Source organism: Aptenodytes patagonicus, chromosome 1 (genome assembly GCF_965638725.1).
Source record: "Aptenodytes patagonicus chromosome 1, bAptPat1.pri.cur, whole genome shotgun sequence".
NCBI classification, from domain to species: domain Eukaryota; kingdom Metazoa; phylum Chordata; class Aves; order Sphenisciformes; family Spheniscidae; genus Aptenodytes; species Aptenodytes patagonicus.
The window spans coordinates 38939869-38965706 of NC_134949.1; the positions used below are offsets into that span (position 1 = coordinate 38939869).

Sequence of the window (25838 nt, forward strand, 5' to 3'; positions counted from 1 at the left end):
CATAATGAAGTACCTATAAAGGATGAAGTGAATTTTGATGAAAAACAACTCTTTATCACAACTCAGATGACACTGAAACGACACATACTTAAGCTAGAAATAAAAGCAGTGAGGCTAATTAACCAGCAAAGGCTGCGATGGATTTTGTATCACTGGCAACCTTAAATACATTGAATGTCCCTCTGAAATACAATTCAAATACAAGTAGAAATATAACGAAATTCAGGGAAGTTGTATGTTTAATTTAGATGGTCACCAAGGTCTCTTCTGGCCCACGAACTCCATGTAAATTCACAATAAATAGAGTAAAACCTGAAAGGATGAGCTCTTTGTTCTTACCACAAACAAAAAACTACTTTGTAATGCTGCTATAATTAACTTGTGGTCTTACAGCTCCTACACAAAACAGACAGGTCTAACTCTTTTATTCTACACTATGAGGCACGAATTCATCTCTCTCTCTGCCCCACATACCAGGGATGGATGAGGAAGACACACAAGCACCAAAGTCTCCTTCCCTCTTTTGATTCTAAGCAGCATGAAAATGCAATTAAACAAACAAGCAAAGAAACAACCCTTTCTCCATCCACATGAAACACCGTAAACCATTTCATATTGCCAAAATGGACATACAATTTTGTAACAAAAAAAAAATTAGATTTTGATGTAAAAGTCAAGGTTTACAGTGAGAGTAGAATCATAGAATCATAGAATCATTGAGGTTGGAAAAGACCTCTAAGATCATCGAGTCCAACCGTCAACCCAACACCACCATGCCCACTAAACCATGTCCCTAAGCGCCTCATCTACACGTCTTTTAAATACCTCCAGGGATGGGGACTCCACCACTTCCCTGGGCAGCCTGGTCCAATGTTTCACCACTCTTTCAGTAAAGAAATTTTTCCTTACATCCAATCTAAACCTCCCCTGCCGCAACTTGAGGCCATTTCCTCTCGTCCTATCACTTGTTACTTGGGAGAAAAGACCAACACCCACCTCGCTACAACCTCCTTTCAGGTAGTTGTAGAGAGCGATGAGGTCTCCCCTCAGCCTCCTTTTTTCCAGGCTGAACAACCCCAGTTCCCTCAGCCGCTCCTCGTAAGACTTGTTCTCCAGACCCCTCACCAGCCTCGTTGCCCTTCTCTGGACACGCTCCAGCACCTCAACGTCCTTCTTGTAGTGAGGGGCCCAAAACTGAACACAGGATTCGAGCCGGTGCGGCCTCACCAGTGCCGAGTACAGGGGCACGATCACTTCCCTACTCCTACTGGCCACACTATTTCTGATACAGGCCAGGATGCCATTGGCCTTCTTGGCCACCTGGGCACACTGCTGGCTCATGTTCAGCCGGCTGTCAACCAGCACCCCCAGGTCCTTTTCCGACAGGCAGCTTTCCAGCCACTCTTCCCCAAGCCTGTAGCGCTGCATGGGGTTGTTGTGGCCGAAGGGCAGGACCCGGCACTTGGCCTTGTTGAACCTCATACAGTTGGCCTGGGCCCATCCATCCAGCCTGTCCAGGTCCCTCTGCAGAGCCTTCCTACCCTCGAGCAGATCAACACTCCCGCCCAACTTGGTGTCGTCTGCAAACTTACTGAGGGTGCACTCAATCCCCTCATCCAGATCATCAATAAAGATATTAAACAAGACCGGCCCCAGTACTGAGCCCTGGGGAACACCGCTCGTGACCGGCCGCCAACTGGATTGAACTCCATTCACCACAACTCTCTGGGCCCGGCCATCCAGCCAGTTTTTGACCCAGCGCAGAGTACACCTGTCTAAGCCGTGAGCCGCCAGCTTCTCGAGGAGAATGCTGTGGGAGACAGTGTCAAAGGCCTTGCTGAAGTCCAGGTAGACCACATCCACAGCCTTTCCCTCATCCACTAGGCGGGTCACCTGGTCATAGAAGGAGATCAGGTTAGTTAAGCAGGACCTGCCTTTCATGAACCCGTGCTGGCTAGGCCGGATTCCCTGGTTGTCCCACTCATGCCTTGTGAGCGCCCTCAAGATGAGCCGCTCCATAATCTTCCCCGGCACCGAGGTCAGGCTGACAGGCCTGTAGTTCCCCGGATCCTCCTTCCGGCCCTTCTTGTGGATGGGCGTCACATTGGCAAGCCTCCAGTCTTCCGGGACCTCCCCCGTTAACCAGGACTGCTGATAAATGATGGAGAGCGGCTTGGCGAGCACCTCCGCCAGCTCCCTCAGCACTCTCGGGTGGATCCCATCCGGCCCCATAGACTTGTGAGTGTCCAGGTGGCATAGCAGGTCATTGACTGCTTCCTCCTGGATTACGGGGGGTTCATCCTGCTCGCCGTCCCCGTCTTCCAGCTCGGGGGGCCGAGTACCCTGAGGATAACTGGTCTGCCTGTTAAAGACTGAGGCAAAGAAGGCATTGAGTACCTCAGCCTTTTCCTCATCCTCAGTGACAATGTTCCCCCCCGCATCCAATAAAGGATGGAGATTCTCCTTAGCTCTCTTCTTGTCATTAATATATTTGTAAAAACTTTTTTTGTTGTCTTTAACGACAGCGGCCAGATTGCGTTCTAGCTGGGCTTTTGCCTTTCTCATTTCTTCTCTGCACGACCTAACAAGATCCCTGTACTCTTCTTGAGTCGCCTGCCCCTTCTTCCACAAGCGGTAAACTCTCCTTTTTTTCCTGAGTCCCAGCAAGAGCTCCCCATTCAGCCAGGCCGGTCGTCTTCCCCGCCCGTTCTTCTTACGGCGTACAGGGACAGCCTGCTCCTGCGCCTTTAAGACTTCCTTCTTGAAGATCGTCCAGCCTTCCTGGACCCCTTTACCCTTCAGGACCGTCTCCCACGGGACTCTCTCAACCAGCGTCCTGAACAGGCCAAAGTCTGCCCTCCGGAAGTCCATGGTTGTGGTTTTGCTGCCCCCCCTCCTTACTTCACCAAGAAGCGAGAATTCTATCATTTCATGGTCGCTAAGCCCAAGACGGCCTCCGACCACCACATCTCCCACCAGTCCTTCTCTGTTTGTAAACAGCAGGTCGAGCGAGGCACCTCCCCTGGTAGGCTCACTTGCCAGCTGTGTCAGGAAGTTGTCTTCCACACACTCCAGGAACCTCCTAGACTGCTTCCTCTCTGCCGTGTTGTATTTCTAGCAGACGTCCGGGAAGTTGAAGTCCCCCACGAGAACAAGGGCTAGCGATTGAGAAACTTCTGCCAGCCGCTTATAGAACGCTTCATCCGCCCCTTCATCCTGGTTGGGTGGTCTATAACAGACTCCCAGCAGGATATCTGCCTCGTTGGCCTTCCCCCTCATCCTTACCCATAGACACTCAACTGTACCATCATCACAGTCGTTGAGCTCTATACAATCAAAACACTCCCTAACATACAGGGCCACCCCACTGCCTCTCCTTCCTCGCCTGTCCCTTCTGAAGAGTCTGTAGCCATCCATTGCAGCACTCCAGTCATGAGAGTCACCCCACCATGTTTCTGTGAGGGCGACTAAGTCATATCTCTCCCGCTGCACAATGGCTTCCAGCTCCTCCTGCTTGCCGCCCATGCTGCGTGCATTGGTGTATATGCACTTGAGCTGGGCTATCGATTTCGCCCCCGGCATCGGCACGCCACCCCTCGGCTCATCTCTAGCGAGCCTGGTGAGTAGTAGCTTTGACCCACAGATAAAGTTGAAAAGAAGCAGCAAGCTATTATCCAGATCTGGGATAGCATATTTTGGTGTGACAGTGCTGTTATCTTGGTAGATTACATATTATTTCCTTGCTATCTTCATGCCCTGAATTTATAATCACTGCAGAAACTGAATGGGAGATTAAAATAAAACAGATGGAAAGCATGCATTAACTCCTTTAAAGAGATATTGAAAATACATTAGGAACATCATTAAAAAATCAAGTTAATTATCTATAACTGTAAGATAAAAAGAATCTATCAATTGCAAAAAGACCCAAGTAGGCAAACGGTAAAAAATTATCCTCAGCTTCTCAGTTTAGCAAATTACTCAGACCTTAAAGGAACATGCTTGGATTTCTTTTGCTAATCATATGCTTCTGCCTACAGCATTGTGGGACATAGGACTTCTGAAAGACAGCAGTGCCCTGCTGGGTCAGATTAACGCTCCATCTAGTCCTGCTGCATCTTGGAAAGCAAGAAAATGAGGTCCTGTTTAGGGAGAGAATGTGAGCCTGCCTACTTTGTCCAGTCCAGTCCTGCCACAGTTCCCTAACATCCAGTATTGTCACATTAGAGAGTACAATGCTCCTCAGTCTTTGTAATATTTACATATGACTCTCTTGCCAATTCATTTGTTCAGTCCCTTCTGAATCCACCGACTCAGTCTGCATCCACAGGTTTACTGCTTACTCTTCCTCTCTGGTGATACTGGATCCAGGAGAATTGTCTTGATTGAATGATGCAGAAATCAGTTTTTCTGTTGAATCCACATTTTTGCTCCAATACTGGACTGATAATAGTATAGATAAGAATTTCTAAATAGATTTCCACCCAAGAGAAAAAGATATCACCTGAAAATTTTTTAATACATTTCCTCCCTTCTGAACAGACTAGGGAACCTGAGCATCCTCATGGATCTTCTTCTCATGTAATTTCCATTTTTCTGAAGACAGCCCCCTTCCTTGCCCATGAAAACCCAGCCGTGCTATCCTGTGGAAATGCAGTGGTTTTCAAGAGGTCAATATCAAGCTTTAGCTTCTCAGTTACCTAAAACAACAAAGAACCTCTGGTAGCTGTACTGGGCTGTTCTACTCCACAAGGGACAGTCAAAGTCCAGTTTCACAAAAGAAGAGTTTTACAACTTTCTGTGGACAGCAGAGATTATTGGGATTGATGAGCCTCATGTTCAGCCAGGATCGGACACAATCATAGGGTTACAGATCTCCCTGTGCTTGCCACCTCTTGCCATGACCTTTAACGAGCATATGGCTTTCCTCCCTCTTCCCAAACTCACCCAGCCTGTCCAGCTTGTCTTTCAGAGAGGAGGTCTCCATACCTCTCAAGCCTACTCTTGACCATCTTTCTTTGGTTTTTCCTAGCTTCTCTCTCCTCACATGGCCTCTACAGCCTGCTCCCTCTTCTAACTGAAGCCTTTAAAGGAGAATAAATTTTTCAACAGACATCACCAACACTTTGATTAAAATGAACGTAACCAACCATCACAAAGATGTCTTCCCTTTGTGGAGTTCAGAGAGCATGCTGAAGTTGTGCAGGAAAACAACCAGGAGATGGGACTCCCAACCCAAGGAGACGCACTGATGCTTCCCGGCCTATTTTCAGGTCCCAGGCGCCACTGAGAAACCCTGTGGTGTCACAGTGACAGCAAGGCAGGCGCTACGGACTTGTGCTTCAAACTAACAAATGGCCAATGGAGTACATGGACATGTACACACTGCAAGCACGTTTGCTGAATACAGAACGATTCACTTCTTGCGAATCATCTTGCCATCTCTGCCCCAAAATGTGTGCACGCAAGGGCTAAATGGCTGAGACAGTTTTTTTAATGATGTTATAGATACTATATGGGGTTTCATCCTCATCATACTACATATAGCTAAACTGATTTTGCTGGGAAAAACTGCAGCTGGAAAAATTTAATACATTTTATTTTGAAGGGCTGAAGTTTGGTAAAATTATATGCAACTGAATCCAAATATCCATAAATGAAGGTGTTTGGTACCATCAGCAACAAATACTCAAATACTGCTATTGGCTGTGCCCATAATCAACTTTTATACAGAAGTGAAAATAGTTTAAAGGTATTTTACTTTTCAGACCTCATATCAGTTGGATATTTGAAAAAGCACCGTGTTCCTCATGTACAGTATTGCCTTTAATGCATTTTCTTCCTCATTAATGGTGAAAGGAATGAAAATAGATTGTTCTCTATTCTAATCCTTTTCAGTATTGAAAAGCACTAGCATGGTGGGGTAATTATTGATCTGTAAAGAAAATGTATAAATAAATCATCAGCAATCTTACCTAAACAAAGGTAAGAACTCAGTAGGGTTTTTCCATTTTCTACAAGAGCTAAACTTCTTTTGGGTTTATCTGTGTATGAAACATGTTTACATGAATGCCATATATGAAATCATTCCGACAAAGTTATTTTGGTGGAAGGGAGGGAGACTAAGGAAGAAATCTTACTTCTTTCAATATTAAATATGTAAAAGCAAATTCAGGAATTTCCAGTGTTGATGAGAAGTAAAAGAGATGTAGCTCTGCAGATGCTTCACAGACCACTTGATAAACCTCCAGCAGGTTAAACAAACACACAGGGAAGACTGTAAATGATACAGCAACTGCAGCCTCTCATCAAACATGAAAATCAGCAAATGACTTTGTAGATATAATAAACAGCTCAAGTGCAGAAAAGCTTACTAGCCTGTGATCTGCATTTCGCAGGTCAAAACACTTGCTTCTGCTACGAAATGACCCAAGATAGTTACCATAATAACTGTGACTGCAAAGGTTATTGCTAATGGATTTCTAAATGCTAAAAATCTCTTCAGTGGCAAATCTGAGCACTCTGTGCTGATTTTAAAAAGTACACAGTAAAAGTAAGTGTCTACGAGACAAATGCAAACTGAGGGGAAAAAGTGCTTTTCTAGACGCATACTTCAACTTTCTAACTCAGCCTTTACTGAGATATATATATTATTTTCAGGTTTTACTTCCGCAATGAATTCTTTTTTCCACAATGAGAACTGTGAAAAAGGCCGGGGATGATTTTGTAACAGGTTTCCTCAGGCAAACCATGCTCTTAATCTGCAAAAACAGTTAGCCAGTGAAAACTATTTAATATTTTGGTAGGGAATGAAGGATTAGGGCAGGACAGCACAGCATCCGTGAAATCAGAGTGCTTACTTCGGGAAGCTGAAGTCAAAGGCAAGGCAGCTTTCTTTTGATGAGGCTGGAAAAGGTGATTGAGGTCCGCACAAGTTAAGCAACATCGCTTGAGAAGGTGGCTGCCCTGTAGCAAATGATGCAAAGGGGGCTGCTGAAATTAGCAGCACTCCATCAAAAAATAACAGGATCGTTTACATTTTCTGCGGTTTTACTTAACATAGGAGTCTGAAGGAACTGGACCAAGTTAACTGCAAGCATGAGAACAGCTATTTTTGAATACCTGCTGTCTTGCCAATGTCATATTAGTCACAGAGGAAAACAAAACTGGCTCTAGAGGTGTGTTTGCACATAGGTAAACATCTACCCACCAGGGATGGATCATCTGTCTGTCACATTTGTCAATCACTGTGAACCTGGCTCAGATGTTAACAGCTGAGCTACAAGAAGAATAACCTGGGAGCCATCTTCCCTCCTAAGCAGTGTCATTTAATGAAACTTGTATCCTTGGATCACATCAGAAGTCTTTAATTTTTTATTTTAATCCATGTGGATTTTTTTTTCAATTCCTCCTATCCCTCTGTATTACTTTCTGTATTTCTCCCTTATTTCTGAGATTATCTTGTAAAAGAAAAATAATGCACTCTATCTATTCTAGTATTATACTGTGCTGTACTGACCTTTTCCTCATTTAAATTGTAGCACAGCACACACAAATGTTAAATTCAGCTAATACAATTTTATATCGGCAACTCAAGCAAATCGTAATCGGATCACATGTTCTGTCTCTAACTGTAACCTATACTGGATCCTGGAATTATACATATATTTTAATTCTCAATTATTTTCTTATTTCTTCACAACCTTTGCTTGTTTTCCTACAGCAATATATTTTTGTTTTCATGATTAAACAGACATTTCTATATGCTACTGCCCTGGTTTCGGCTGGGATATAGTTAATTTTCTTCCTAGTAACTGGTATAGTGCTGTCAACGAATCAGCTTATGGATGGGAATCAGGGGGTCTTCGCTGGTGCAATATTGCTGCCGGTGCGTCATTGTGGTAGCCATCGGCACCTGTTGGTCTTCAACCCTCAGCAACCCCACAACAGAAGGGTCCTCCAAGAGACCGGGCAGGGTGGACAGCTGTTTAATTTCCTCCATCTCCAAGGCAGCTATACCAAAAGCCCACCAGTACCCTTTTGGGTCCTTGAAATACCCTCTCCTGAGGTAGTCTATGCCAAGGATGCACGGAGCATCTGGGCCAGTCACAATGGGGTGCTTCTGCCACTCATTCCCAGTTAGGCTCACTTCAGCCTCCAATACAGTTAGCTGTTGGGATCCCCCCATCACTCCAGAAATACAGATGGGTTCTGCCCCTTTATAGCTTGGTGGCGTTAGGGTACACTGTGCACCGGTGTCCACTAGAACCTTACACTCCTGTGGGTCTGATGTGCCAGGCCATCAAATCCACACAGTCCAATAAACCTGGTTGTCCCTTTCCTCCACCTGGCTGGAGGCAGGGCCCCTCTAGTCCTGGTCATAGTATTCGTTTCTCACTTCTTGTAAATGCAAATCAAAAGTCCCTTTATTAAGATCAGAAGTAAAATCAGCCCTTCCACTCTGGGGAACTGCCGCTGGAAACTGGAGCAGCAATTTTCCTGGAAGAACCCCCTTTTGTGATTGTTTTTCCTTGTAACTCATGTACCCGTGCCTCCAGGGCTGAGGTAGATTTTCCATCCCACTTCCTCATGTCCTCTCTGTGGACACGTTAGTAAAACCACAGGGTGGCCCGTGGTGTGTAACCTTTATCTCCTCTCTCTTGAGCAAAAGAATGCTGACTCCTAATGGCTGAGATACTGGTCCGTACAGGTGGGGAGTAGGACCTACCCTCTTGGAATTGCTGGAACTCCCGGGACAGTTTCTCAGCTAACATGTCCAGCAGTTTCTCCACAGCCAAGATGCAAGCCCACAGGGAGGAGGACAGACCTTCTTCATATTGCCGGAGCCGGCCAGCCAATTCATCCACTGCTTGTTCCTCTCTGTCTTTCCAGGTCATCACTGCCAATGAGTTGGCATATGATGATGGTGCGCTCCTTACAAACTTCCACTACATGGGTTGTGTGCACCTGACTTCATCTGGATCTTTGGATAACTGCTCATTATTCAGGTCATCATAAATCACCTCCAGCACGGCTAATTCCCTCAGGTACTGGATACTTCTCTCCATGGCGGTCCACTTGCCTGGGTGACATGTAACATCTTCCTTGAAGGGATACCTTTCCTTCATGATTGACGGGAGTCGCCTCCAGAGGCTGAGGGCTTGTGTCCCTTTTCCAATTGCTTTGTCAATGCCTCCTTCCCTGGAAAGGGATCCCAGCTGCTTGGCTTCCCTACCCTCTCATTCCAGGCTGCTGGCCCCATTATCCCAGCATCGGAGCAGCCAGGTGACAACGTGCTCGCCTGGATGACAGCTGAAATCTTTTCACATTATCTCGCAGCTCACTCAGGGATGGGGATCATGTGGTTACTGCCTTGTTTATGAGTTCTTCCTCTTCCTCCTCCTGTTCTCGTGATGGCCCTGGTTCATCTTCATCCCTTACTAAACGAGTTGATTTTCTTGTGTATTTCTTCTTGCATATAGGGGTGACTGATACCAGCGTGGGTTGGTTCTCTGGTTCAGCCACAGTGCCTGTCGCTGGGATTTGAGTAGCCACAGTGCCTGTCACGAGGGTTGAAGTAGTCGTGGTGCCTATCACCAGGGTTTGAGTAGCCACAGTGCCTGTAGCCGGGGTTTGAGTAGCCACGGTGCCTGTCGTGGGGGTTGATCTCAGGATGGTATTGTTAAATAATTGTTTAACAAGACCTGAAACACATTCAGGAGACACAGCAATAGGAACATGCTGGTTTGAACATCCCAAGGATATTCAAAATTCTCAAGAGCTGTTGTAACCAGCCTGAAGGAGAAGGGGAAGGTGAAGGAGCGGGGGAAAGAGTCCTCCCCTGTCTCCCGCATAGATTGGTTCCCCGAGGAGAAAAGGTAAAAGATGTAATTATTAATAGTTTCCGAAAGGTGGCTCCTGAGGTACGGAGACGACGGCAATGCCAAGTACAAATACAAAAGTACAAATACAAAAATTAGTCTCACAACCAATAATTTTATCATATCATAAACCAGTAGCGTTACACAGTGCAGCAAAATGATATCCTTGATTCAGCTCCCAGAGGTGACAGACAGCACAACAGGGACCATGTACAGCAAGCAAGGTGTTACATAACACAACTTTGAGAGCAAGCACGGCAACTTTGAGGGTAAATTAATCAACATTGTGACCAGCAACTATTAAACCAGTATGATGAATGCTTGTAACAAATTTGCCTTAACACACTCTGGTCAGAACTGTCGTTATCTCAACCCTTCGTGTCCCACGTTGGGCGCCAAAAGGACTGCTGTGGTTTAACCCGGCAGGCAGCTAAACACCACACAGCCGTTCGCTCACTCCCCGTCCCCCTCCAGTGGGATGGGGGAGAGAATCGGGGGAAAAAAAAGTAAAATTCATGGGTTGAGATAAAGACAGTTTAATAGGACAGAAAAGGAAGGGAATAATAATAATAATAATAATAATAATAATAATAATAATAATAATAATAATAATAAATAAAGATGATGATAAAAGACTATACAAAATAAGTGATGCACAATGCAATTGCTCACCACGCGCTGACCGATGCCCAGCCAGTTCCCGAGCAGTGGCCCCCCGGGCCAGCTTTCCCCCAGCTTATATACTGAGCATGACGTCACATGGTACGGAATATCCCTTTGGGCAGTTGGGGTCAGCTGTCCTGGCTGTGCCCCCTCCCAGCTTCTTGTGCACCTGCAGCCTCCTCAGTCGGTAGAGCATGGGAAGCTGAAAAGTCCTTGACTAGTGTAAGCACTACCTAGCAACAACTAAAACATTGGTGTGTTATCAACATTGTTCTCACCCTAAATCCAAAACACAGCACTATGCCAGCTGCTAGGAAGAAAATTAACTCTGTCCCAGCCGAAACCAAGACAGTTACAAAATCATAATGAAGAAAGTAGAGTGGTCTTTAAAATTCTTCAGCTTCCAGCTGACCTACATTCCAGTTCGTTAGTTGGGGGCAGTAGACAAACCCCTCAGGGAAGCCACATTTGGTGTAGCCTGAGACAAAATATGAACATTTGCTGCACAGCAGGCTGTGGGTCAGGGAGGGGAAAAAAAGGCGTATTTTTGTAAACAGCTAAATAGCACCTGTATGTGTTCAGAGCCAAGGATCAGAAGAAAACTGCCTTATTGCTTTCTACTGACATAGACATTGCGTGTGTAAACATTTCAGAGCCTGAAAATTCCCAGGACATTAATTATTGTTTTTATTACAATAATTTAGTATTTTATGGCTTCTCTGAGGAATATTTTGTGTCCTAAGCAATTACTGAGGACATTACATCATACAGTAATTATTTGCTTAGTATCAGCTCTGTAAATATTATCATTGCAAGGCATTTTAAGGTTCTTTGATTTGTGTGTGCTCCCTTCTAGCTCAGTAGTTCAAAATTCAGCCTACCCTAAAATTATGTTTGGTTAACATTTCATTTTTGCATTAAAATTCTGTTACCAAACTCCCAAAAATGAGGCTGCAAAACTGCTAATAACAGCAATACCAGAGCTTGCGCCACTGCAGAGGATGTGCTCAGGGCTGTACATTCACTCTGTTTTCCCTCCAGTTTGATGGCTAGCCCTGTTTTTGAGATCAAACACTGTGCTGAAATAGGAAACCTGTATTATAGCATGCTTCAAAGAATCAGGTAGCGTGGAAAGAAAGTGCAGTATACACGCATGTACAAAGGAACTGAAAAATCTCGTCACTTTAATTTCAGACTTCAAAGTCTTGACAATTTTCCTTCAGAGAGGAGTGACCTATTTTAACAACTGACCTGTTAGGACATCCCTGCAACTGCATACAAAACTTGCAAATGACAAATAACAATAAAAAGAATTGGTTAGAGAGAAAAACAGGCTCCCCACGGTGGGGAAAGTCAAGGGAATGGTTTATAACATCTAGGTTGGGTCTTTCCTGCTCTTCTCCATAAGGGTTGGCATGCACTCTCACCATAAATACAGAAATTTTGCCTGTTCAGCAGATCAGGTATCACCATGGAATAGAAGGTGGCTGGAATGAGATTTGGGAAGGCGTAATGGCTCCTGTGGGTCCCAGGGACCGGCACAGCTGGAGCACAAGGATTAGGCGGGATGTGAAACACCAGTGGATCAAGGACAACATGATGAGGGGCAAGACTTCGAGGACATTTTGCTAGGTGTGTTGAGCAGGGCAGAAGGCAGGCAGCTGTGTTATTCTTCTGTCCCAGAGAAAAGGAAATTTCCTCTGTTTGAGGAAATATTCCCACTATGTTTCCTCGTTATTTGGCGACGCTTCCTTGAACAAGAATTTACTTAGAGAGAGACAGCTACATGACTGCAATCCTCCTAGCTAAACTAAATCTCTGAATTCACAGATTATTCAAGTACCTGTCCCAGACTACAGTTTGCATTATAGTCCTTGACCACTTCGGGCAATAAAACTTCACATTTCTAGAAGTCTCCCATAGTGCAGATGTCCGAGTCAGTAGATGCAAGAAGTAAGAAGTATGGATTTTTTTAATTTAATGTCAAATAGATTGGGTACAAATTAGCTTTTCTCTAAAAAAATAGACTTTCAACCCAACCAAAACTATTTGCAGAATTTAACTGAAACTTACTAATGATTTCAGCCAACAAAAATAAAACATTGAGAAGCTGAAACATTTCAGCTCTTTAAAAACTGTGGGGTTTTTGACTATTAATTTTAAAATGTTTTTTTAGTAATAGTAACTTTTAAGTCTCAATAAAAAGCACGTACAGAATTGGACTAATACCAAAATGGAACTTTTGTTGCAGATTTTATGAAATATTTTAATCAGCCTCAAATTTATGGTGTCTTTTTTTTTGTTTCATGGAGGAATTATTTTTATGCTTGTGTCAGGTCATTTCTTTCACCTCCATCCCCCCAGTTTTCAGTGAGTGAATGGAAAATAGACAAATAAATAAATGAAGTGAACAATCTGCACAGCATTAGTGTCGACAGATTTCTCCATGTTGTTAAAACAGGTAAGAGGGCATTGGATTTTAGACTGGAAAGCATGGGAGCAGCTATTCAGCCTGTCCATATTCAGGTCAGCACTGAGAACATGCTTATCTTTAAGCATATGTTAAAGTCTCCTTGATTTCTTTAACAGTGTCATCAGCTCTTGACATTGTATCAGTACTGTTGGAATACTTGATGCCCTTTTTAAAGCTCCTGCAGGAATAAGCAACCACAGGAATGACACCTTTGACTCAAGTGCTATTGACCTAATGCTTCCCCTTGGCTAGGCACCGCTTCGGACCCTCGGCAAGCCAGGAGGAAACCTCAGCCCAGAACTCAATGGGAACTATGGCCATCTAAACCTAGGGATTCAAGAGGTTAGTTAACAAGTGAGTATCAAATACTTCATTTTTAAATGACAGATGTTTTTAACTGCATCTGTGATTCTGAGGGAAGGGTCTCAGCCGTGAATTTCGAAACACGTTGCTTTCATTTATGTGCCTAAGTACTAGTCTGACAGTGATAGTTTCCTGAATGAGGCACAGTACACACCTCCTTGGCTTCTGTAACATGGGCAGAGTAGCAATAAGGTTCCATAATATACTGGTCGACAGTCTAAATTTAAAGGTTCAGAGGAGAAAGCCTGTTTGTTTCTTACTTTGCAGGCTGCTTGTCATGCTGACGTTACCTCAAGCCTCATTTTACGTTAAGAAATTCTAAGCTAAATAATGTTTCAAACAATCATGTATATATAACTAAACACCTACGCACCTGCAAAATTAAGTCCACATTTCAAACTGCAATTATATTAATGCATATAATTTGAATTAACTATGATTTCAGCAATTCTGTAAATCCCTTTGAAAGGATCTGTTACTTGTTGATTTTGTGCCATGTGAAGACATGATAAATATGACATGTAGTCTCATCACATGAATAATGCATTCTGCATCTTAAGCGAGGAAGTTCTGCTCCAGAATTCTGGAGCAGAGTTCTGCTTAATCCATTCCCTGCTTCTGGGGATGAAAGGAATTAAAACTCAGTGCACTGATTTCACAGTATGTGCTCATTTGACTTTAATTATAAAATGATTATTTCAACATTTTTTCCTGTAAAATAAACCAAGCCTGAGCACCATGTAACCTCTATAGAATTATATTACTTCTCTGTGCATTCAGTCTTTGCTCATCAATACTGCACTTTCAATACAGTTTCACATGGAAGGATAAAAACAACCTCTTGGGGTTTATAGTTGGTGTAGTAGTTTCAGGTCTCACAGCAACAAAAGCTCCTCTTTTTGATACCTGGCCAAAGGAAGGAGCACTGGAATCCTTTAAAGTGAATTCAAATGTCACAAGAAGGAACTTTCACCAGGCACAGGGAGATGACACGATCCCACACGACACTGGAAGATTTACATCACACATCCTGGATATATATTTTCACTAGTATTTTTTCCACAGACTGTTCAAACCTGTGCAAAGCTCAGTATAAGATCATTTACCTTGCTAAAAACCACAAGTTTTCTTTTGGCTGATTCAACGGCCAGAGCATTCCTTGGGAATAGGACATCTGCTGTCCGTGTCTCAGGAATGACAGAGCATCAAGTGGATTAGACAGCTATACTGTCAAAGGCACTGCCATGCTTCAAGCTTGAAAAAACAGCACTTTCAGGAATGTGATGTTTTATCAGGCATACCATCTGGGGGGAATAGAAAGGAATGCTTTCCATGCAGTGTGTGCTCTCCATGTAAGGATTACTGACAGTAACTCCAGCTGACACGTGTCCGTCCAGGTCTACAAGAATTTACCAGGTTCATTGCATCATACCTTCCAATTCAGAAGCTATTTGGAGCTGACCTACATCCTGTCAGAAGACAGATCCTGCCCCCAAGCAAAAGCAGCTGTACTACTTCTGGTCTCAAACTGGTTAATGCTACTAGTTAATACTACTAGTACTCCTCTTACTGCCAAGCCAAGCTGGCTAGCTGGGATGCGTCTGCATCTGTGTCAAGACTAATCTGCCCACAGACAAGCAAGAATGGATGCTATTTACAAGGTGCTAGTTTACATATGAAATGTGGGGGGAAATTTTCTCAGTGTCCAAGTGATACAAAAGTTTATGGGTTATTTTCAGACACTTCAGTCAACTCCTAAATGTTCAATTTACTTCCCAAAACAGTGCTTAGTTTTACAAAGGTATTTATGTATCCAAACCCACAACATCCACTGTGCTAGAATGTGAATTTATCAGGGCATGAAGAACTTTTAATTATTTTTTTTTAATATCCAACCAGCTCAATCTCATTTATCTTCTGGGGCTCCTAAGGTCAAGAGATGCAAGAATGAGTTAAGATAAATGTCTTCACTATGTTAAAAGCTGAAGAACATACATAAGCTTAGATCAGTTTTTTCAGAACACCTGAAATGAAACAGAGTACATCTCACCAAACACTTGTCAGTATTATTTCTCTGAACAAACTGTGACTCATGCACAGCACACAGAAAGATTTATCTGCAATGCTCTCAAAAACTCCAGAATATACAGCAACTTTAAAAAAAAATTCAAAATAAATGGTCGTTGGTCAATGCAACTATTCAACACTTGAAATTCCTAATCTTATCAAACGCTCTAAAGAAAAATTGCTTCAACTTTCATCAAACCTTCTCTTTAAAGAACACAACTGAAAATCATCAGGAGTTCTCAAAATGTCATGTGAAACCATGAACTTCAGTCTGTATTCGGACCTTAGCATAAGTGTTTTATAAATACAACCACCACATCATAAATAACAACTACTAAGTTCACAGTGAAAAAATTCAAAAGATTTAAAAAAAAAAAAAAGTAGATACTTAGTATGTTACATATTAGTGACTTATGAGCTAAAGCATTACCTGAAGAGGTACCTGTCTTAATTCACTCTGAAGAACAATGAATCTTGATTTGTATTGACGTAGAGAAAAAAAATCTGGTTGGTGTTTGTATAATTAAAGAGTTTCTCACAACAATAACTGTACACTGGACACTGTAGTTGTGTCATTTCACAATGGTTATGACCTTCATGATTCTACCATAAAAATAACAATCTTTAAATCACTAGAATGTTTTCAACAGACAAAAATGTTCATTATAAGCAACAGTAAATCATCCATCTCTCTCTCACGCATACAAACATGCACACAAAGCATCCACAAAACATGTACTTTGGCCCTTCAGAAACACTACAGTTACTGGGATGAGATCTGAGCCTGGCAGTGGTAAAGGTCTGAGCTCTATCCCCTGTATCCATAGCCTCCCTGTGGGTTGTGTGACTTTGTTCAATAATAAGGCCATGGAGTGCAGAGAATATTAACATTAGTCATTAGAAGGTCGGTGACATGACGTTACAGTCTCTGATTTCTATTGCAATACATCTTCCCTACGAGTCAGAGGGTACTGTGCTTGAGGTGAGACTGGCAATATCAGTTATTCTGCCTGTGCACAACCTTTGTCAGTGTTCATTTGTTTCCATTAAAAGATCTCTCAAATTTTACTTGAGGTGAAAATCCCTTTAGATTGCTGCATAATACATACAAAAGTGGCTTTTCATAGGCACATTTTGCAGACTTGTTTGAAGTAATTAAGAGACACGGGTTCGAAGATCACGTATTTTAACCATTGATCTAGCGGTCCAGCTTTGTGCGATAGGATGACAGAAAAGACAAGGATGGCATACGTGTGGCAGAAAATCACGTGAAGATGAGAACTCTGACAGAGTGTTGCTCTGCTAGATTTCTGAGCCTGTCCGATCAGCAGTGGAAAATATGAGCCAATGTGCTTATACCATCGAAACCAGGTACCAAAGAACAGATTTCACGGGGCCTGAAAATATGCGAGCCTCTGATGAAAAGGTTGTCGTGATCAATGTCTGAAATCTGTTGCAAAAGACAGAGACACGGGGATGCTCTTCACAGCAAAAGCCCAAGTAACCTAACTGCGGGAACTCCTTACAGCTCCCATGGAACCTTCCTTATAAAGTTGCTTGGTAGCAACTGTAATTCATTTGCTTTTTATAACTAGCTGAATTTTGATTAGTATTACCTTGCTGTTCACAAACAAGTTAGGTGTTATAAAAAGCAAAGCAAGTCTTACCTGGAATACTCTGTCTCCTCACAGACAGTGCTCCATCAGGTGGCTTTGCCTGGTTTGCAGACTTTGTGTAAGGACTCTCATCTAAACAGAAACAAGCAACACTTCCAGTTACTGTTAAATATAATGTTAAAAACAATGTCATTTTAACCCAAATACTGTGTGAACTAACAATGCAGAGCACAAGAGCTGCTGTGAGCTAGATGAGGATGGGTATTTCTGAATGCTGACTCAATGCTCAATGTCATGTTTAGACTCGATGACAAAGGCTCTGAACAGCAGAGCTGAAAAGGATGGGGTAAAACTCAAATTGGAGATAACGCTTAGTTGATGACAGGCTTGACATACAAAGGCCTTTTCAGTTTTAACATAATCACAGAAATTTCCTTTTTCTCATTTTAAGAAGCTTCACATGTCAAAGACTCGAGCAAGAGAGGTACCATCCCTATTCAGGAGTGAAAGACTTCCAGAAGCTTTTGAATATTCTGGCTGTAAAGACGCACTCCTTTTCCTTCGGGATCCGTCAGTGACTGGTTCTTTTTCTGTCATAACGATTGATTGGGGAAAACATCAGAAAGCTGTTGCCAAATAGGCCAGGCACATTTATGCCTGAAGAACGGCACTGTAACAGTCTGTATCTAAATAGGAGGCTACGTGGAACACCTACTGATCAACCTCAGCACATAAGAGACTACTAACAGTGGGATGAGCAGATGAGTCATCAATTAAAGGCAGCATTAGGCAGAAAGTGAGTCACTTCTACACCCCTCTTAAGAGCAGAATGACGGTAGGGAAAAAATCAACTATATCGTAGCTTTAAAAAAGACAAGCTATAAGCTCAGGAAAGAAATGTGAATAAAAGAGAAGAAATAATATTATGCATTTTATTATTTCAATCAAAAGAAAGGAATTGGAAGAAATTAGGCTTCTGTCTTGCTTGTCCTTTAATCAAGTGCTCAAACACTTTAAAGTATTATCAAATCCTTCGATTTGCATATTTTCCTTCAGGTTGCAAAGGACCGATGCGTTTACAGCATGTGCATGAATACATGCTTAAATACAGATCAATGAGTAAAGGAATTAAAGACTACGTTATCTGGTATAGCATCCTCAGATCAAGTAGAACCATGTAAACATTTTCTGGAGAATCAGTTTTTCTTTTCAGCTGACACTCTTGACATTATAAGCCTTCTTTGCTGATTACACTATTTACATCTTGCAAAGTCTCAGACTGCTTTAGAAACTTGCATCAAAGACAGCAGTCCATTTTTATACAAGTGAGATAAAGTGACAGCCGGCTGAACATGAGCCGGCAGTGTGCCCAGGCGGCCAAGAAGGCCAATGGCATCCTGGCCTGTATCAGAAACAGTGTGGCCAGCAGGAGTAGGGAAGTGATCGTGCCCCTGTACTCGGCACCTCGAATACTGTGTTCAGTTTTGGGCCCCTCACTACAAGAAGGACATTGAGGTGCTGGAGCGTGTCCAGAGAAGGGCAACAAGGCTGGTGAGGGGTCTGGAGAACAAGTCTTATGAGGAGCGGCTGAGGGAACTGGGGTTGTTTAGCCTGGAGAAGAGGAGGCTGAGGGGAGACCTCATCGCTCTCTACAACTACCTGAAAGGAGGTTGTAGCGAGGTGGGGGTCGGTCTCTTCTCCCAAGTAACAAGCGATAGGATGAGAGGAAATGGCCTCAAGTTGCGCCAGGGGAGGTTTAGATTGGACGTGAGGAAAAATTTCTTTACTGAAAGAGTGGTTAAACATCGGAACAGGCTGCCCAGGGAAGTGGTTGAGTCACCGTCCCTGGAAGTATTTAAAAGACGTGTAGATGAGGCACTTAGGGACATGGTTTAGTGGGCATGGTGGTGTTGGGTTGACGGTTGGACTTGATGATCTTAGAGGTCTTTTCCAACCTTAATGATTCTATGATTCCATGATTCTATAAGGGTTTGGTCAGCGTAATTTAATTTAAGACCAGGACTCAGAAAGAAGCAACTAGAAGAGCTGGTTGGCTTTTAAAACCAGAACCTCAGCAATGAACTCTGCTACTGTTAGGCGGATGCAGGAACAAAAAACCTAAATGAACTAAAAGAAAAAGAAAGAACAAGGCAAAATATTGTTTTATAGACACGCACTTTGATGAAAATGCAGCAAGTAATGAAGAACATATATTGATAAAATACCTCAACAGCCAATACAATTGTTTTTTCTACAGTAAAATGAACTCCAATTACTTTAGGACTACATTGTTACAAGGAGAAAGATAACAGGCTTGACTATACCGTATGCTGCTATGAACTTGTCGTGGTTTAACCTCAGCCGGCAACTGAGCACCACACAGCCGCTCGCTCACCCCCCACCCCAGTGGGATGGGGGAGAGAATCAGAAGAGTAAAAGTGAGAAAACTCGTGGGTTGAGATAAAGACAGTTTAATAATTGAAATATAATAATAATAATAATAATAATCATCATCATCATCATCATCATCAAAATAAGTGATACACAATGCAATTGCTCACCACCTGCTGACCGATGCCCAGCCAGTCCCTGAGCAGCGGCCCCCCCGGCCAGCTTTCCCCCAGTTTATATACCGAGCATGATGTCACATCATACGGAATATCCCTTTGGGCAGTTGGGGTCAGCTGTCCTGGCTGTGCCCCCTCCCAGCTTCTTGTGCACCTCCAGCCTTCTCAGTCGGTAGAGCATGGGAAGCTGAAAAGTCCTTGACTAGTGCAAGCACTACCTAGCAACAACTAAAACATCGGTGTGTTATCAACATTGTTCTCACCCTAAATCCAAAACACAGCACTGTACCAGCTGCTAGGAAGAAAATTAACTCTATCCCAGCTGAAACCAGGACAGAATTCCAAGAAAATAAAGCTGTCAGCTACAGGAAATACAGGAGCATGAAAAAATATTAACATAGATCCAGCTACACAATTTAAGAAAAAGGTAGACATGTAAAGCTTTAGTCTTCCATTTGAGGAAAGTGGAAAAGCTAATATTATTGCATATGCAGAATATACATCCCCTCATTAAAGAAAAATATTAAAGTAAGAGTGAACTAGAGCTTCTGAAGGAAGCAGGATTATCTATTTTCTTTCATAGAAGAGGCACCACTGAGCTCGAACTCAAGACAAGGCTCTCCCGAACAGCCTTGCTAACTCATATCAATACCAAAAAAATAGAGCTCATCAATAACATGTGGCTTACATGTCCCATCCATTATTACTTATTTGCAGGTGCTGAATGTGACAGCAGATAGTGTGAGACACACATTTTTCTATTAAAAAGTGTGCAGGAAACATAATACAATTTCTCAGGAACTGATGGATGGTGATGACTTTTGGGCCCTATTTGAATGTATGCCTTACCTATGAAAAAATCTATCAATTTACAGAACAAAACAGTCCTATCCTACACAGACTTATTACAAACGAGTTATTTTCATCAGATTGGAGAGAGGGCAAAAAGGAAAGAAGAATTTTCACAACCAGACCTTTTTCATTGAATCTTTGTTACTGAGCAAATGAGTAAATTGGCTACAATCTCATGCTGGAATAGGATTTTCCCAATATGGCACTGCACTGGGAGTACCTGCAGTTATCCTGAGTTCAGCATAAAGGACAAGCCTGCAAATCTTTCTGGTTAACAGCACCAATGCGGGGAGGGGAGTGCACGTTCAAATTACTTACGAGGGTGCCTGAGCAAAAAGTCTAGTATTTTCTACATAACAACTGGCAGATATGAAAGGTAACTGAGACGGCATACATGAGTAAGCTAGTATTTTAACTTAAGCATATTACACATTGAAAACTTATCAGATATTTATATGGGTTAGGTACTGTAGGCATGTAATTGTGTTACACTTCTTAATCTGTCTACAGACCTTCACAGCAAAAAAAGAGGCCCAAAAAGTTGCTTCATAAACTTTTGAACACCTGCTAATGCAAAATATGCCCAATTATTATTGGGAAAGAACAATGAACAACTGTATCATCGGTGGATTGGGAAGCTGTTCTCAGGACAGGAAGGAACTCTCTTTCAATGCTCATCTAACAGTAAAATCACACTGCAACATAACTAGAAATCAGTGTAAAGGATTCCCAGAAGCAAAGGAAAACAAATATAACCAACTGGAGAAAGAATGCTAACAGCCTTATTGAGATGCTTATTTGAGACAGGAAAGTAATATAAAAAGCAGACAGATGCAGAAATAGATGCCATCCTGAAGAACAAAACAACTGAAAAGACAAGGAAGCCCTAATAGCCCTGAAATGTCAGACACCATTCATGCTGTCAAAAAAGGGAAAAATCTGTTTGTATGTATTAGCAAAGTTGTATGTGTGGCCACAAGAATTTAGTATCAAATTATAATTTATTGATGTCCCCATCCACCCTATAGTTAGCAGGGAGGGTCTTAAAACATGCAAAAATATCTTATGATAGCAGTGCCTAGAGGGATTTGTCTGGGTGTTTTGTATTACCAGCTTCCCCCTCTACAGCACAGACAGACTTCTTGGAGATGAAACCCAACCCAGCAAGCCAACACCCTGAAAAAGCAAAGGAGCAAAAGGGTATGAAGCATTCCCCCGCAATGGGAGACAATAACTCAAAATTTGGTAAAGCTGCGACGTATTTAAGAAGCCACACATACAAAGCAGGGGGAGAGACAGGCTAGATTCAGAAGCATAAATCTCATGTAGCTACACCCCTAATACTAATATATCATCAGCAGGGAATGAGTCACAGTCCATGAAGAATTCACAGGCCAAACCGCATCGCCCCTGAGCACAGAAACGCCTTCACCGGGAACATGCAGACAGGCAGCTGCAAACCCTGCCGGCTCGGTGCACCAGCTCCTGCCCGCTTCTAGAGGAATCGCACTGCAGGTGGCCACGTTCACTACAGTGGGACTAGCTTAGCTATGCAGATACACTCTTGGAGCTGCATTCATTACATCACTGGCTTCGCCCCCCGCCCTAATTTCCTCTAGCTAAGAGATTAGACAAGCCAGGGTAAATGATATCTAGCAAGTCAGCAGGTCATATAAAAGTGACTGCTATACCAGCAGCTCTCTTCACTCAGTGACTACAGGAAACCAACCCTCTTATGCTGTAACAGGTGGGGGTCATTTCCCCCCAAAATTCATACTTTGCATGTTTCTTGCAGTTGTAAATGTGCAATAGTGAACAAGATGCCCCCTGTGTTAATTCACCTCCTTCCTGGCAGAACACAGTGATAATCTCGGAGGCGATGCCTTGCAGACTGATGAGATTCTCAACCAGCAAAGCAAAATTATCTTCCTGTTTTGTCCTTTTACTTGTCCTGATGGAACAGCCCCAAATACCGGTAAGGGTAGCTCACATATCATCCTTTCAAAGCTCTGCACACAATTCTTCTAATTAAAGACTGCAAAGATAATGATCAAGTGGACAGACAAGTAGTCCTACTACTTACAGGTATTACTGTACGCTTATTGCCTTTAGCTATTGACTCTGAGGCAGATAAACAGCTTTTTACACTTTCCTGCCTATTTTTAACCCACTGGCATCTCTATCCTGTCTGTAACTGAATGATTCATTCTTTCTCTGAGTTAGGGACCATGCTGTGACCCATTTATATCATTCTGTGTTACTCTCACTATACGGGGGGGCCCCGTCCAAGACTAAGGGCTCTGTACACTGTAACAAACCAACAGTAATATAACCCTATAAAAATTATACACTGGACAATGTGTATAGATATATAAAGTGCTTGGTACTGTGCTAGCAAAATGACCATATGAAATCTTTAGACATTTGCTGTATTCAGTTTAATATCCTTTGAAGGATACCAGCTGGGGACACATAAGAGGGAATAAAAGGAAAGCCTAAAGATATTTCCTCAACAGTCAAGGCCAGGAATTCAACATATTGGGCAGTTTATGGTCGCTGAACCATTTGCATGTCTCTCGAGGTGGCTGTGAAAGCTATTGACACAAGGATGTTGTTTACAGATGTGGTAAAGCCTAAGAGCACTCCCTCCTTCAAGTCTTCACAACTGGTTAGAGGATGTTTCCTTCACTGCTGCTGCCGCACGTCCAGGAGATAACTACTGAACCCAGTAAACATGTCCAGATCCTGTGCAGCACCAGATGGCCCCAGAAGACGATTACGCACAACTGCGTCCTGTCAGATATGAAGGGGAAGCCTCTTCCCACACCACTGGGAACAGCTACTGAACAACTCGGCAGCTGCCACTGCCTCCCCCAGTCAAAACTTTTACGTACTGTAGATGGGGATAAAGCCCCTGCAGTGCACATAAAAAATATGCTGGGGAAGACAGTCTGGGTTATTCCTGCCTCGGGCAAAGGCAAACCCATCCGTGGGATTGCTTTTGCTAAAGGACCTGGGTGCACTTGGTGGGTGATGCGGGAGGATGGGGAAGTCCGATGTGTACCTCAAGGGGATTTAATTTTGGGTGAGAATACCCAATGATTTGAACTGTATGATGTTAGTTGCTATGTAATATTATATGTCCAGATTAATGAAGAATGAACTTTGATGAAACTGAGCAAAGTGCAGTGCTGATGGAACCAGAACTGACTTTAGCATGCAACAATCTAACACCACACCATCTCTCCTGCCCTAAAAGATGATTATGACAGATGGAACCCAAAATCATGGACTAAATGAACCCAACAGACATTTCAGAGGGATGGCCCATAAACTAAGGGAATGATATCTGTGTGTATATATTAAAAGACAGGAAAAGTGGTGATGATTAAATAAAATGTATTGGAAAGTGTGGGACCTGCGCATGACGTAGATGGTATAGAATAAGGGGAGGATACTGTCCTGGTTTCGGCTGGGATAGAGTTAATTTTCTTCCTAGTAGCTGGCATAGTGCTGTGTTTTGGATTTAGCATGAGAATAATGTGATAACACACTGATGTTTCAGTTGTGGCTAAGCAGTGTTTATATGAAGTCCAGGACTTTTCAGCTTCCCATACTCTGCCAGCAAGGAGGTGCACAAGAAGCTGGGAGGGGGCACAGCCAGGACAGCTGACTCAAACTGGCCAAAGGGATATTCCATACCATATGACGTCATGCTCAGTATATAAGCTGGGGGGAGTTGGCCAGGGAGCAGCGATCGCTGCTCGGGGACTGACTGGGTGTCAGTTGTTGGGCAGTTGCATCACTTCTCCCCCCTGCCCCCCTGTTTTTGTTTCTCTCTCTCTTCTTGTTTTACTTTCCATTGCAATTATTATTATTATTATTATTATTATTATTATTATTATTATTATTATTATTATTTCAAGTATTAAACTGTTCTTATCTCAATCCATGAGTTTTCTTACTTTTGCTCTTCTGATTCTCTCCCCCATCCCACCGGGGCGGGGAGTGAGCGAGCAGCTGTGTGGGGCTTAGTTGCCGACTGGGGTTAAGCCATGACACATTCCTAGATGAGCACCCAAACTCCCAGCTACACAATCACTCAGTCTTGCTTGCTCGCTCTGATGAATGTTTTAGGTATGTCATACAAAGTAAAAAAGATTAAAGCTATCTCCTCTACAATCAATACCAAGCCCTGCACCAGAACAGGCAGAAGAGGGAATCTGAACTCAAGATCCCCTGTGTACCCCTGTAAGTAGCCCAGCCACCACAAAGTCATCAGGACCACTCCAGAAAAATGCCCCTGATCCCACATAAGCTCATCTCCTCAATTCCAGTTCTTTGTTTCTGGTAAAAATGCATAAACATTTCCTCTGAACTGTTACAAATTCTGGAAAATGTAATTTTCAGGTTGATCTACAGCAACGGGAAGGGAAAAAAATACTGAGAAGGGAGCTGAAGCTTTGTTATCACACTGCCCTACGGCTTCCAGCTGAGAGGACTTCTGTTAAAGACAGTGGACAAATCTTTCCCCTGAACTTAACAACCAAATAATTCTCAATGAGAACTGACAAACTCTGAATATTTATGCAATACCCTGATCAATGTAACCAGTAGCAGTCACAATCAATAGATACCAACACAACTTAACTGAATCCATAACAGCTATAACAGCTGTAAATGAATCATAGCAAGAATACTACTACCCAGACCTTTTTTTTTAAAAAAATAACTGAAGCTTATAAAGGTAACTGGAAGTTCTAAAACTCTGGTAAGTTCTACAATTGAATTATTGAATACAATTGATAAACCACATTGAAATTTGCTGGGAAGCAGTGAATAGTGGGAATTTTACTTTGGCTGTTGACGGGCGATTTGGCACAAATGTTTTTAGCCTGGTGTATCTTTTATCCTTAGTAACTGTTATTGACAACAATAATGAAAAAATATCTCAGGGAATGTATTTTTCCTGGGAAAGGAGGATGTTTTTAAAAGATTTGCTTTTAAATAATGCAAAATTCTGGAGAAAAATTAATATCCTGGAACATTCATGGTTAACACAATGTCACCACAGCTGTGTCAGGGCATAATGGACTATAAACAGTTGAAAAAAGAGACAAAATTAGCTAAGTTCTTTCAGCAGATAATGTACAGATTTTGAATGTATATGCCTCATGAAACAACAAAATGTCAACAATTTGCTTTGCCCATACGCTAACCCTTTCAGACTTGTTATGGGAGCTCCAACCATGAGAGAATGCATTAATTTCTCCTACTGAAGCAGAGGAATAACAATTTTTGGAGTTCCTTTTAGAGCTATGGCTTCAATCACTTCCAATGAGACTTCGTTTTTGAA

At 42.7% G+C, this 25838-nt stretch overlaps 1 protein-coding gene across 6 annotated transcripts in view; it reads right to left on the reverse strand.

Moving 5' to 3' along the window:
• GRIP1 (glutamate receptor interacting protein 1) overlaps nt 1–25838 on the reverse strand; it is a 341605-nt gene that overhangs the window by 100168 nt on the left and 215599 nt on the right. For all 6 annotated transcript variants that reach the window (XM_076332384.1, XM_076332382.1, XM_076332386.1 and 3 more), the window contains exon 2: nt 17115–17195. In XM_076332384.1, the coding sequence (XP_076188499.1) occupies nt 17115–17195 (81 nt within the window). The remainder of the gene's footprint in view (nt 1–17114; nt 17196–25838) is intronic.